Here is a 14,815-nt window from a genome sequence, read left to right on the forward strand (position 1 = left end):
CAAAGAAGAGCTTTAGGATGATTTGACACAAGGATGGCTAGCTCAGTAACTCAAATAGAGATGCTGAACTTTGCACACAAGTTCTAAACACAGAAAATAAAAAAAAATAATCAAATATATTCTTGGGTAACTTGAAGCCATAATTATAAACACAAGATATTCTGCAGACGGTGAAAATGCTGGAGGAACTCAGCATGTCAGGCAGCAACAGTCGATGTTTCAGGCTGACACCCTTCATCAGGTCTGAAAAGGAAAGAGGAAGAAGCCAGTATAACAAGGTTGGGGGAGGCAAGGAGTACAAGATGATGGGTGAAGCTAGATGGAGGTGTCGGAAGCGGGGGTCATAGATAGAAAAGGCAATGAACCAAAGAAAGAATCAAAGGAGAGTGAAGCTTGGAGAAAAAAGGAAAGAGGAGGGGCACAGGGGAAGGAAATAAACAGGTGAGAAGAGGAAAGAGGGGAATCAGAGTGGGGAGTGGAAGAAGAGGGGAGGAAGAGGAATTAAAGAAATCGATATTCCAATGGAATTGAAGTGTTGCTCCTCCAATCTAAGGGTGGCCTCATCATGCCAGTACAGGTATTGGAACTTAGATGATTGGCTATATTTCTATTTTTAAATTACATCACTATTAGCAAGGATGAACGTCTTAGTGTGTATTTCTAGCCTGTAAATAGTTCAATATTATCCCTCTCTATGGTTTGAGATTCAAAGGAATTTAATGTTTCAGTTATGAAAACTTTACAAAAGTAGATGAACAGGAAAACACTGCTATCAGTATTAGCAAAAGATCTATCCCAGCTTTTTTGTTTTATATAGGACCATAAGAGATTTTATAACATATTAAATAAACTAACTTCATTTAGTGAAATTATTTCCTAAATAATTGTAAAGAACATTTACATTGTTTTCTTCTTTTGAATTTTAGATCCTCTAATCAATCATATGGAAATGGTGACTGAGATTGTGGTCCCAACTGTGTGTACCCTCTGTATACTCCTGAGTGCTCTTTTACTGATGTTCTTACTTCGGAAACAATGAGAAACCTAGACTGCTATTACAGTATATGATGCTACATATGCAAGAAAAAAAGGCTTGTTAACGGTTTGTTTCTTCAGAAAGTTGGTTGAAATAAGAACATTTTAATAAAAATTGGATTTGGTATTTCGTCAGCATCATCTTAAAAAATATTGTTTTTTTTCCAGTGAATGAATATTAAATCTTGGAATAATAAAATTATTTTACTAACAAAACCATCATCCAAACCTCCAATTCATATTCCATGACTGAGGTGAAGGAATTCACAACATGGTAAAGGATATCAGCAGTTCCTTCCCTAAAGGACACGGTGTACAATCCAAAGTTAACAACGGTTAACTACTGACACAAGATAATAAGTACCACCACCAAATGCAATATGTATAGTGACAATGATATTATTTCATGCCAAAGCCAATACAGGTCAAGCTGAATTAATCAGCCAAGCTTTCAATGTGTCATGTTTAAGCCCATAACAACATGGTCCAAAAAATACTGTGTCAGTCAGTTAAACACATATTGGTGAATTAATAATAATGGATAGACATGTGCCTAGTTCATATTATATACTCAATGACATATTTTTGTCTTCAAAAATATTTTTAAATTAATCTATTACATATTTGGCTGATAAACGTGACAGTGGTCAGGGGTTTTGTTCAAATAAAATTACCTTTGAAAGGCTCAAATCTTCAGGTAATAATTACTAACTTGTAAAATAGGTATCAAAAGCAATTTGAAGCTAATTTCAAGTCCATTATATGAAATTAAAACCTCAGCCAGGTACAGGAGATCATATGACATATTTGTCACTCGTAGCGTTTGAATTTATTTGTGGCATGCCAATTCTTAGTTTTTCTGAAATAAAATTTAGATCGCCCTTTTAGTAATTGTGGTATAATTTAGTAAACCGTTCCAACAGTAGATCATCAAACTGAACCATTAGCAACATATATAAAGTGCTGGAGGAACTCAGTGGGTCAGGCAGCATCTATGGAGGGAAATGAAGTCAACATTTTGGTCCAACACCCTTCATCAGGACTGGAATAAAATGGCAGTAGCCAGAATGAAAGGATAGAGGGAGGGGGAGGAGCACAAGCTGGCAGGTAACAGATGAATCCAGATGAGAGGGGATGGTAGGAAGATGGGAAGAGAATAACGTGACAAGTTAAGAGGTGAAAGAAGCAAAGGGCTGAAGAAGGAATCTGACAGGAGAGGACAGTCTACCATAGAATAAAGGGACAGAAGAAGTGAACCAGAGGGAGGAAGATGTAGGTAATGGACCGGTCTTGAGGCTGGAGGAGGGAAAGGTTACTGCAAGTTAAAGGAATCAATATTGCTGCCATCCAGTTGAAAGTCCCAAGATGGAAGAGAGGTATTGCTCATCCAATCAGCATCTGGCCTCAATGTGGCAATTTAGGAGGCTCTGGATAGATATGTCGGTGTAGAAATGTGAAGTGGAATTCAACTGGCTGGTCACCAGGATATCCTGGCTGTTACAGCAGATGATTAATGGTGATGAGAGATCTTGTTAGAGATGGCAGAAGTTGCCGAGAGTAATGTGTTGGATGTAGAAGTTCATAGTATGGTAAGTAAGAACAAGTAGAAAACACTATCCGTTATGTCAGGAGGGATGGAGTGAGGGCACGTGTAGGAAATGGAGGAGATGCAGGTGAGGGCTGTATGTATAGCAATGAAGGGGAAACCTAATCTTCTGGAAAAAAAAAAGAGCTGATCTTGAATGTCCTGGAATGAAAAGTCTCATCATGAGAAGAGATGTGGTGGACAGAGGAGAGCTGAGAGAAGGAAATGGCATCCTTGCCTGTGGTAGGGTGGGAAGAACCATAATCAAGGTTACTGTAGGAGTCAGTGGGTTTGTAAAAGGTGTTAGTAGATATTCTGCCTCCATCTTCAGAGGTCAAGAAAGGGGAGAGAGGTTTCAGAGATGGACCAAGTGAATTTGAGGACTGGGTGGAAGCTGGTGATGAAGTTGATGAAATTGACAAGCTTGGCATGTATGTACATAGCAGCACCAATGCAGTCATCAATGTAATGGAGAAAGTTAGGGAGCGTTAGCAATGTAGTTTGGAACATGGTTTGCTCCACGAAGCCGACAAAAAAGCAGACATAGCTGGGGCCTATGGCTATACCTTTGATCTGGAGAAATGGGAAGAGCCGAAAGAGAAGTTAAGGGTGAGTAGATCTACCAGAGAGGAAGGTAGTGGCAGAGGGTCTGTAACCAAGAAAGAAGTCTCCCTAATGGTGGATGGAATTGTACAGGTACTAGGCATCAATGGTTAAATGAGGTGGTTAGGGCAGGGGAACTAAAGGTGTTTTGTACTCCACAAATGCTGTCAGCTGAGTATCTCAGCATTCAATTGTTTTTATTTCTAAATTATTTTGCTTTTCAGACCAAGTGTTTTGAACTGGTTACTAAGCAATACTAAAGAAAGTTTTGAGATTTCTAATGTTGAACCTGTAATCAATGCCTGTAGTGGGCTGGCTAATTCCTCTTGATCAGTAAAAGGTGCAAAGTTATTAAGCATTCAAAGTATGGAAAATATATCCTTTTGATAGATTACCTTTTTCCTGCAATGTTTTACATGGAATGTGCTTGACTACACCTAATCACTGTGTTGTAGTAAAATGTCTCCTCGTAATCAGCATTCAGTGATATATCGTCAATTGGCAGATCTTTAAAAAATAATAAAATTAGTCGTGTAATTTTCCATTTAAAACTGTGCAGTGTTTCAGATCTGAGAAGAACCAGGTTAAGCTGTGATATAATAAACCGTAATGCAACAGTGCAGAAATCAGCTGTAAACATTCATCATCATTATCTGCCGCATCATATGACATTCGCGATCTTGGTCTCTGTGACGATGACTGTTCTTGGCAAATTTTTCCGCAGAAGTGGTTGCCATTGTCTCCTGGGCAGTGTCTTTACTAGTCGGGTGACCCGGCCATTGTCAATACTCTTCAGAGACTGTCTGCCTAGCATCAGTAGTCACATAACCAAGACTTGTGATATGCGCTAACTACTCCGATGGCTTCATGTGGCCCCAATTCGGAGGGGGGGTGGGGTTAAGCAGGTGCTACACTTTGCCCAACGGTTAGCTGCAGGCTAGCGGAGGGAAGGAGTGCCTTACGCCTCCTTTGGTAGGGACATACCTCCAACCCGCCACCCATTCACACAAATAATAAGATATATTTGGATTATATAGCACATTTGTAAAAGTAACATTAACGGCTCTCAAGGAGAAACTACCCACTTATGGTGTAATCAAATTCAAGACCAAAACACAGGCCACAGCAATAAATATTCTAGAATGTATAGCTATTTAAACAAAATTCAGTCAGATACCCATAGCTTCCTAAAAATATTACCTTGTAAAAACATAAATCAAGTTTAATTGATTCCTGCCAGGGAAGCATCTTAAGTGTTAAGGAATGAGGACAGTTGTATGGAACTCAGATACAGATACAGACAGAAGGTTAATTGACTTATTCTGGTTGCTGAGCTAATAACATATGGAACATCTTATTCAATATGGTCAAACAGGCCTGTATCCCAAAAACTAAAAGGCACAATTGGCATACTTTGTTTCAATACCAAAGAACACGAAAACACAAAAGAAAATACCTGGGTTAGTAAATGTCATATGGTCCACTGGTGGCCTGGTATTCAACTGCCAAATTGTCTTTAATTCTTTCTGCCCGTGGCCACTGATGATCTCCATTCTCCACATGATGGGATGTTCACTGCAATGCAAGAAGCCAGAATTACTGGGACATCACTTACAAATATGAAGAGCACTCTGAGTTTTATTGCTATTTGCTCCGTCGCATGTTCTAATCAGTCTTTGATTGGTACTTGATCACTGAGTAACAAGCATGCTCAAGGCACTTCAGACTGCAGACACAAATTTTAAAACATCTGGTATCTGAGTTCACCAATGTGCACAATTTCCTTCAATTGATCCAAAATACCTGGACTTGAGGCATAAAACATTATCAAGGCACACTCAAAATTGGAGGAAATTATTAATGTGCAAGTTATATTCCAAATATCTACCTGGGTATTTTAATCAAATAAATTGCTTCTGCATCAACACCTTAGGGATTATTATTTTGAAGCTTACTTCTCAAAGAAAGCGTTGATGGCCATGGGTCTTATTGGCAACTGGAAAACATGATGTTCATCCAGTGGATTATCCTTGTAGTACTTAGAGCAGGACCTGTCATGAGACAAATCAAGGAGATGCAGTATCATTTTTTTAAGTAACCAAAGAAAATACCTCTGCGATAATAATCTCAATAGTACATTTTAAAACTTTAACACACATGATTGATTTGTACTCACAATCAGTACCACTAACCTTACCGCATTATAAACCAAACACAACCCTTTGCAAGTCCTTCAGCCCACTGTTTCCATTTTTCTGTCGAAGCAATTCAAAACTAATGTTACCATCTTTTCTCTTTCACTATCTTACCTTCTCCCCTGGCATCAAATACCACTTCACTGTTAATTTTCTAAATTTCTACGTAATAAGGGACATACAACAGAACAGGTCCTTCGGTCCACAATTAAATACTCAGCTAAACTGCCTACACAATGTCCATCTCCCTCCATTCTCTGCATATTCACGTGCCTATCTAAGAGCCTCTTGAATGCCTCAATTATTTTTGCCTCTACCACCTACCTCTGGCCGCGAATTCCAGGCACCCATCACTCTCTGTGTAAAAATAAACAACTGCCCTAAAACATCCCAGAATCAGATTTATTGTCACCTGCCTGTGCTGTGAAATTTGTTAACTTCAAAGCAGCAGTACAATGTAATACGTGATAATATAGGAAGAAAAAAATAAGTAAATTAATTACATTAAGCATATGTATATTAAACAGTTAAGATTAAAAATAATGCAAAACAAAAATAATATAAAAAAGAGAGATAGTGTTCATGGATTGAATGTCCTATTAGTAATCAGATGGCAGAGGGGAAGAAGCTGTTCCTGAATTGCTAAGTGTGTGCCTTCAGGATCCTGAACCTCCTTCCTGATTGAAACAATGAGAAGAGGGCATGTCCAGGGTGATGAGGGTCCTTAATAATGGACGATGTACTTTACGGTGCCTCTCCTTGAAGATGTCTTGGATACTACAGAGGCTAGTAGCCAAGATGGAGCTGACTAATTTTGCAACTTTCTGTAGCTTCTTTCAGTCCTGTGCAATCGCATCCTGCAGCGATGCAGCCTGCAAGAATGCTCTCCATATTACATCTATAGAAGTCTGTGTGTTTTAGGTGATAAACCCAATCTCTTCAAACTCCAAATGAAATATAGCTGCTGTCTTGCCTTCTTGATCTTGATACCCAGGAACTTGAAGTTGCTCTCTCTCCACTTCTGATCCTTCTATGAGGATTGGTTTGTGGTCCCTCGTCTTAACCCTTTCTGAGGTCCACAACCAGCTCTTTCATCTTTCTGGTGTTAAGTGCCAGGTTGTTGCTGTGACACCACTCAACTAGGTGGTATATCTCGCTCCTGTATGCCTTCTCATCTCTGTCTGAGATTCTACCAATAATGATTGTGTCATCAGCAAATTTATAGATGACATTTGAGTTACACCTAGCCACACAGTCATGTGTACAGAGAGAGTAGAGCAGTGGGCTAAGCACACACCCCTGAAGTGCACCAGTGTTGACTGTCAGTGAGATTATGGTCTTCCAGTTAGGAAATCAAGGATCCAATTGCAGAGAGGAGTACAGAAACCCAGGTTCTGTAGCTCATCAATCAGGACTGTGGGAATTATAGGGTTAAGCACTGAGCTATAGTCAACGAACAGCATCCTGACATAGGTGCTTGTATTGTCCAGGTGATCTCAGGCCGTGGGAAGAGCCATTGACATTGAGTCTGCCATAGACCTATTGTGATGGGCAAATTGCAGTGGGTCCAGGTCCTTGCTGAGGCAGGAGTTGATTCTAGCCACAACTACCCTCTCAAAGTATTTCATCACCATAGATGTGAGTGCTACTGGATGATAGCCATTAAGGCAGCTCACACTACTCTTCTTGGGCACTGGGATAATTGTCGCTTTTTTGAAGCAGGTGGGAATTTCTGACCATAGCAATGAGAGGTTGAAAATGTCCTTGAATACATCCGCCAGTTGGTTGGCACAAGTTTTCAGAGCCGTAACAGGTCCTTCATCAGGGCCTACAGCCTTATGAGGGTTTACCCTCCTGAAAAACAGCCTGACATCAGCCTCTGAGAGAGAGATCACAGGGTCACTGGGTGTAGCTGTTGTTATATTCTCCCTATCAAAGCAGGCATAGAAGGTGTTAGGCTCATCTGGTAGTGAAGCATCACTTAAATTCATGCTATTGGGTTTCACTTTGTAGGAAAGTAATGTTCTGCAAATCCTGCCAGAGCTGATGTGCATCCAATGTCACCTCCAACCTCACTCAGAATTGTTTGTTCACTCTTGAAATAGTCCTCTGCAAGTTATAACTGTTTTTCTTATACTTACCTCCTCACCTTAAAGGTATGCCCTCTGAAATCAGCCATTTCAACCTCGGTAAAAGATTCTGGCTGTCTACTCTATCTGCGCTTGTTATGATCTTACAAACTTCTATCAGATCTCCTCCCAGCCTCCCCCTCTCTAGAGAAAAACAACCCAAGTTTGTCCAACCTTTCCTTATAGCACTAGCCCTCTACTCCAGGCAACATCCTCTGCACTCTTTCCAAAGCCTAGATATCCTTCCTATAGTGGGGCAACCAGAACTGAGTGCAATACTTTAGGTGCAGTCAAATTAGAGTTTTATAAAGCTGCAACTTCTCTACTCTTGAAATCAGTATCTTGACCAATAAAGGCAAACATGCCATATGTCTTCATTACATCTTAACAGTTTGTGTACCACATTTAGGGAGCTATGAACTTTGACCCTAAGATCCCTCTGCTCATTAACACGGTTAAGGGTTTTGTCATTAAAACTGTACTGCTTCTTTACATTTGACCTACCGAAGTGCAACACTTCACATCTGCCATTTCCCGCTCGTATCTGCAATAGATCTATATCATGCTGTGTTTTTTGCTAGTCATCTACACTATTCATATCACCACAATTTTCATATCATCTGTAAACTTAATAATCCACTCATCTATGTTTTCATCCAGGTCACATATTATATCACAAGCAGCAGAGGTCCCAGTGTTAATCCCTGCGGAACAAGACTAGTCAAAGACCTCCAGCCAGAATAAGTCCCACTAACCAATACTATCTTCTATTGGCAAGTCGATTCTGAATCCAAATGGCTGTGCATCTTAATATTGTCAATCATTCAAGCAGGAAGAAGAGAACACAGAGCGCAATATCATTATAAGCCATTGTTTAGTTAAAAAAACAGTAGCAACACACACAAAATGCTGGAGGAACTCAGCAGGTCAGGCTGCACCTATGGAGATGAATAAACAGTCAATATTTCGGGCCAAGACCCTTCATCAGGACTGGAAAGAGAAGCAGTAGCCAGAATAAGAAAGTGGGACAAAGGTGAAGGAGTACAAGCTGGCAGGTGAGTGGGAGGGAGGATGAAGTGAGAAGCTTGGAGATGATAGGTGGAAAAAGTAAAGGGCCAAAGGAGGAAACTGATAGGAGAGGACAGTGGACCATGGGAGAAAGGGAAGGAGGAGGGGCACCGGAGGGAGGTAATGGGTAGGTGAGGAGAAGGGGTAAAAGGAGAGCCAGAAAGAACAATAGAAAAAGAGTGGAAAGGCGGGGAGGGGAAAAATGACCAGGTTAGAGACATCAGTATTCATGCCATCAGGTTAGAGGTTACCCAGACAGAATATGAGGTGTTGCTTCTTCAACCCGAGAACGGCTTCATCTAAAAATGTAGTATTGTACAAAGAGATTTCTAAAGGAATAGATATCTACAAGTAAAGGAGTCATTTCCCTGCAAGTCTGCAAGACTATGATTTACATTGAATATTTGAATTAACTAAGTGCTCACTGTGTCAATGCAAAGAGATTCTCGTGGCTCAAGGTGAGGAAAGCATTGCAGCTCACTACCAGCTCAAGCATGTGATGGAGTTTTTGGAGACGGAGAATCTGGTCTTCAAAATTTACAGTGGAATTTATAAAGTAATCCTGCAAGACAGCATCAAAATGTCAATAAAGGCTAAAATAGATAAGAAAAAAATTAGTTCAGTCACAATTTATAAATATTATACATTGCCCTTACCAAGTAATTCAAAGTGGTGAGTTCTTGACCTAGAAGAAAATAATTTTTCTATAATTATTTCATTTAAAAAACACACACGTACAGAATTGAACTCAAGAGGTTCTGCAGATGCTGGAAATCCAGAAATACACACTCAAAATGTTGGAAGCAGTCAGCAGATCAGGCAGCGTCTATGGAGATGATAAACAGTCAAAGTTTCAGGCCAAGACGAGGTCCCAATAAGATCCTGATGAAGGGTCTCAGCACGCAATGTTAACTGTTTATTCCTCTCCATAGCTGCTGCCTGACTGAGCTCCTCCAGCAGTTTGTTTGTGTTACGCAGTATTAAACTTACTTTTTATAGACACAAGAGACTGCAGACGCAGAAATCAGATGGAGGAACTCAGCAGTTTGATCAACCTCTCAAGTCCTGATGCAGTTTCGAACTAAAATTCCTTTCCTCCCACAGATGCTGTTTGACCCTCTGAGTTCCTCCAACAGGTCGTTTGTTCCTTACCTTTTTTGAAGTAAGAGACAAGCGAGGGCTTTCAGTCACCCATGTGTTTCCCTTTTCCTTCACCTTTCCTTTCCAGCCTTGCCCCTCTCCACCCTTTGCTGAAACTTTAATGTGGCCTGTTAAATTAGCAGCAAAGAGGAATATAAATACATCCTACTGTCATTACAAAGTACCTTTTACTCCAATACCTCACACCATTTCACTCACACAGCATTGTCCTGCACCTGCCTTCTGCATTACCGGGGAAGGTGTGAGGGACAATGGGTTTGTATTGATATTTCCAACCCAATGAAGCATTTTTCAGATTAATAAGTATTGAGGAATACCTACCAATAAAATAGTTAATGTAATCCCTCCGCAATTTGTCCAGACCTAACTCCAGAAGCATTCGGATAGCAGCTAATCCATTAACAGAGACAGTGGGCATAGCGCTTCGGTAAGACTGCTGGATTAATTTGCTGAGAGAACTGTTGCTACCCTGATGAATCTGAAAAGTGACCAGAAATTGTTCAGGGTTTAGCTACAATAAGCATTATGGTAAGTTACACAAAGCCCCAACACTTCTGAAAACAATTTGAGAACTGATTCTCACAAAATTATGGTGGAACACAGCAGGCCAGGTAGCATCTATAGGGAGAAGTGCTGTCGATGTTTCGGGCTGAGACCCTTCGTCAGGACTAACCGAAAGGAAAGATAGTAAGAGATTTTAAAGTAGGAGGGGGAGGGGAAAATGCGAAATGATAGGAGAAGACCGGAGGGGGCGGAGTGAAGCTGAGAGCCAGAAAGGTGATTGGCGAAAGGGATACAGAGCTAGTGAAGGGAAAGGATCATGGGACGGGAGGCCTAGGGAGAAAGAAAGGGGGAGGGGAGCACCAGAGGGAGATGGAGAACAAGCAGAGTGATGGGCAGAGAGAGAGAAAGGAAAAAAAAGGGAGGGGGGAAGAAAACCAAAACAGACAAAAAAAGAACTAAATATATCAAGGATGGGGTAAGAAGTGGAGGAGGGGCATTAACGAAAGTTAGAGAAGTCAATGTTCATGCCATTATGTTGGAGGCTACCCAGCCGGTACATAAGGTGTTGTTCCTCCAACCTGAGTGTGGCCTCATCTTGACAGTAGAGGAGGCCATGGATAGACATATCAGAATGGGAATGGGATGCAGAATTAAAATGTGTGGCCACTGGGAGATCCTGCTTTCTCTGGCGGACAGAGCGTAGGTGTTCAGCGAAACGGTCTCCCAGTCTGCGTCGGGTCTTACCAATATATAAAAGGCCACACCGGGAGCGCCGGACACAGTATACCACACCAGCCGACCCACAGGTGAAGTGTCGCCTCACTTGGAAGGACTGTCTGGGGCCCTGAATGGTGGTGAGGGAGGAAGTGTAAGGGCAGGTGTAGCACTTGTTCCGTTTACAAGAATAAGTGCCAGGAGGGAGATTGGTGGGAAGGGATGGGGGGATGAATGGACAAGAGAGTCGCGTAGGGAGCGATCCCTGCGGAAAGCGGAAAGGGGGAGGGAGGGAAAGATGCGCTTGGTAGTGGAATCCCATTGGAGGTGGCGGAAGTTACGGAGAATTATATGTTGGATCCTTCTCTAGCGTCCCATGATCCTTTCCCTTCTCCAGCTCTGTATCCCTTTTGCCAATCACCTTTCTGGCTCTCAGCTTCACCCCACCCTCTCCGGTCTTCTCTTATCATTTCGCATTTTCCCCTCCCCTCCTACTTTCAAATCTCTTACTATCTTTCCTTTCAGTTAGTCCTGACGAAGGGTCTCAGCCCAAAACGTCGGCAGCGCTTCTCCCTATAGATGCTGCCTGGCCTGCTGCGTTCCACCAGCATTTTGTATGTGTTGCTTGAATTTCCAACATCTGCAGATTTCCTCGTGTTTGAGAACTGATTCTTTCTTGGTAAATGCACTTCTGAAATATCCATGTAAGTACAATTCAGATGGTCAGTCTATGAGGAACGCGAAATAACAGCAGTACAGTTATCTACCAGTGACACCTATGATACAAGTACTCTGAAAGCAGTACCAATGACAAGTCATGTGATGTCTACAGGACCATATTACTGAGGCATATAAACATCCACAGTCTAATTTTCCAGCATTAATCAGCAAACAATTAGCTAAAAATACATATAAAATTTTAATTCATCCTCTATAGCAGAGGTTTCCAACCTTTTTTATGCCATGGACCCCTACCATTAACCGAGAGGTCAGTAGACCCCAGGTTGGAGACCCCTGCTCTATAGAGTATCTACCTAACCCCTTAAATGATAAAAACAATAGTTTTCTTACAACTATTTTTAATTTAACATTTAAACAACATTAAAATATGAGTTTACATCATACCCATGGTTGAATATCCTTGCTTTGTAAGTGCCTGATAACTAGTGTTAAGCAATCTACCACATCTTGGTACGAAGAAACAGCTAAAAAACAAACGGGAAAAAAACAATGAGTAGAACTCTGCATAAGTAATGCCAGGCTAGCAAGAGGAGGAAAAAGCATAGTCAGAGTTCCAATGTCACAGTCCAATTTAAGGCACCCAAATCAAAGCTTTCATGATAACTATAGCATACTCTCTTCTTTTGCTCTCCACAGATGCTGTCTGACTTGTTTAGTATTTCCAAAATACTGTTTTTTTATAAGGATAATACTGCTTTACCACATGGTATATTTTCATTTAAATCCATCAATATTTACTGCCTTCTGCAGTCTTTACAGCTCTACCAATTATTAACTAAAAATTCAACTTTTAAAAAATTAAAATTGAGAATTTAAGTATCACATTACTTCACATGTTTGTTGTGCCTTTTTCTTGGGACTGGGACAGAGTGAATCTACAAGGAACACTTAATTCTATTCTCTGACATCCAATATCAACGGTGGGGTAGTCCACGGGTATACATACTTTTCCTCATTCTAGTCCAGAGCTGCTCTGCAAAATCAAGATCTCCACGTTCAGGTACAAATGATGAATGGATGGTTGATTCTACAGCTGCTTCATCACTTTTCAATTTCTGATAAAAAAAAAACAAAAATTTGATTAAAAGAAAGTCCTGATCAAAAATTTAAGAATTTAATTTTCTTAAATGAGGTTAAACTGTATTCCAATCTAACCAAAGTGCTGCTATTTTAGAATAACAATTAATGTTGCAAAGAATTATACACAAAGGAAGCAGCCATGTAGCCTAAAATGTCACACTAATCTTCTCTGCAAACTGAAATTCCAAGCACATTTGAAATAATTTGCAAATGAACTAGCATCTACAGAATCAAAATTATATAGTAACCAAGTTATTCTTTGTATAACAAATTCTTTCTAAATTGATCTTAAGTGATTCTATTCAACTTTTACAAAATCAATTAAATTTAATAAATTATTAAATTCTTTTAACCCATTTATATCTCAGACTTTAAAACCAGAACAAATTTTAAAAAGGAGGCTAAATTAAACATTCTATTTCTTCCGTACATTACAAAACATCCACAAACCATTCTCTGGTATGAATAACCCTCCCTTTACAGAGGACGGATAGAAGAACATGCTGATACCAATTGCAACAGCAACGTTTTAAAAGGTTTTAGCCACTTGAGGCGTAATTATTTCAGAAATATAAAACAGCAGTATCCATTGAGTAAAATAAATCGGAGTAGACTGGGTTACGGAGAGCTTGTTGACATACCATTTCTAAGAGGACACTCCACAATGAAGTAGATACTTAATTAATGGGCTGCCACAAGGATTCTTAGCATTGTCAAAGTTGCCACGCAGGTTGACAGGGTGGTTAAGCGTATGCTGTCTTGGTCTTTATTAGTCAAGGGAATGAGTTCAAGAGTAGCAAGGTAATGATGCAGCTCCATAAAACTCTGGTCAGCCCATACTCGGAATATTGTGTTCAGTTTGGTCATCTCATTATAGTATGGATGTGGAAGCTTTAGAGGGTCCAGAGGTTCACCGGGATGCTGCCTGGATTAGAGAGTGTGTCTTATGAGGATAGGTTGAGTAAGCTAGGGCTTTTCTCTTTGGAGTGAAGGAGGATGAGAGGTGACTTAATAAGAGGTATAGTGGACAGCCAGCACCTTTTTCCCCCTGGAGACAATGGCTATTATGAGAGGGCATCATTTTAATGAGATTGGAAGAAAATTTAAAGGGGATGTCAAAGGTAGTTATTTAAAATTTAACAGAGGGTGGTAGTTGTGTGAAATGTACTGCCAGTGGTGGTAGGATATACCAAGGACCATAGATAACAGGATATGCATGGTTAGGACTAGTAAGTTGCGAGCCAGGAGCATTGTGATACTTGTCGATTGCCCCCAGCATATTGCAAACGATAACACAAATGAGGCATTTCACTCTATGTTTTGATGTACATATGACAAATAAATCTATTTTTTCTTTGAATATTGTGTAGTCTTCAGTGAAAATCCCCACTTCTAGATTTCTGATGGAAGGAAGGTCATTGCAGAAGCCACTGAATATGGTTGGGCCTTAGACACTACCCTGAGAAACTCCTGTGATAATGTCTTTGGCCTTTGTCAATAGATTTTCAATGTTTCATTGTGCAAGGTATGACTCCAGTGATGTCCTATCTCTTCTCGGTGACCGTTTGGCTTTGCCAGGGCTCCTTATGCCACACTCAGTCAAATCTTCCTTGATGTCAAGAGCAGTCACCTTGACTTCACTTCTAGAATTAAGCCTGTTGCTCCATGCTTGGGATGAGAACTGAAGATAAGTGGTCCTGACAAAACCTAAATGGACAAATCCGGTTTTAAGGTTTTACAAATTAAGAATAAAACTACATCAAGAAGCAAGTTTATTTGCATATACATTTATATGTATTAGGAATTTGCTGTGGTGTGCCGGCACAACGTGCAACTAAAAAACAACATTCAACAATTATAAAGAATAAAGAATTATATAAAAATAAGTTAAGGATTGAAGTACGAATATGAAATTAATGTGCTTAAATACATAAATACCAACATGTATTTACAATGTATTCACACCAAAGTCAAAAAATTAAAATGGAGAGTTTAACTGG

The 14,815-nt window shown here is 40.2% G+C and overlaps 2 protein-coding genes across 6 annotated transcripts in view; one reads left to right on the top strand and one right to left on the bottom strand.

The window, feature by feature from the left end:
* lctlb (lactase-like b) overlaps positions 1–3,589 on the top strand; it is a 49,927-nt gene extending 46,338 nt beyond the window's left edge. Inside the window, exon 15 of one of the 2 annotated variants that reach the window (XM_059953071.1) lies at positions 927–1,049. Coding sequence is in view for 1 of the 2 variants with exons in the window: in XM_059953070.1 (XP_059809053.1) it covers positions 927–1,039 (113 nt within the window). In the remaining variant the exon portion in view is untranslated. Of the gene's footprint in view, positions 1–926 lie in introns of both variants that reach the window. The other variant, XM_059953070.1, reaches the window with a different exon arrangement.
* The window catches only part of zwilch (zwilch kinetochore protein), a 50,826-nt gene that overhangs the window by 16,814 nt on the left and 19,197 nt on the right, over positions 1–14,815 (bottom strand). For all 4 annotated transcript variants that reach the window (XM_059953069.1, XM_059953068.1, XM_059953067.1 and 1 more), the window contains 8 exons: positions 12,682–12,790; positions 12,120–12,199; positions 10,098–10,254; positions 9,272–9,300; positions 9,041–9,177; positions 5,179–5,274; positions 4,680–4,798; positions 3,619–3,730 (listed from right to left, as the gene is read on the bottom strand). In XM_059953069.1, the coding sequence (XP_059809052.1) occupies positions 3,636–3,730; positions 4,680–4,798; positions 5,179–5,274; positions 9,041–9,177; positions 9,272–9,300; positions 10,098–10,254; positions 12,120–12,199; positions 12,682–12,790 (822 nt within the window). In that variant the 3' untranslated portion in view covers positions 3,619–3,635. The remainder of the gene's footprint in view (positions 1–3,618; positions 3,731–4,679; positions 4,799–5,178; positions 5,275–9,040; positions 9,178–9,271; positions 9,301–10,097; positions 10,255–12,119; positions 12,200–12,681; positions 12,791–14,815) is intronic.

Source organism: Hypanus sabinus, chromosome 28 (assembly GCF_030144855.1).
Source record: "Hypanus sabinus isolate sHypSab1 chromosome 28, sHypSab1.hap1, whole genome shotgun sequence".
NCBI lineage: Eukaryota > Metazoa > Chordata > Chondrichthyes > Myliobatiformes > Dasyatidae > Hypanus > Hypanus sabinus.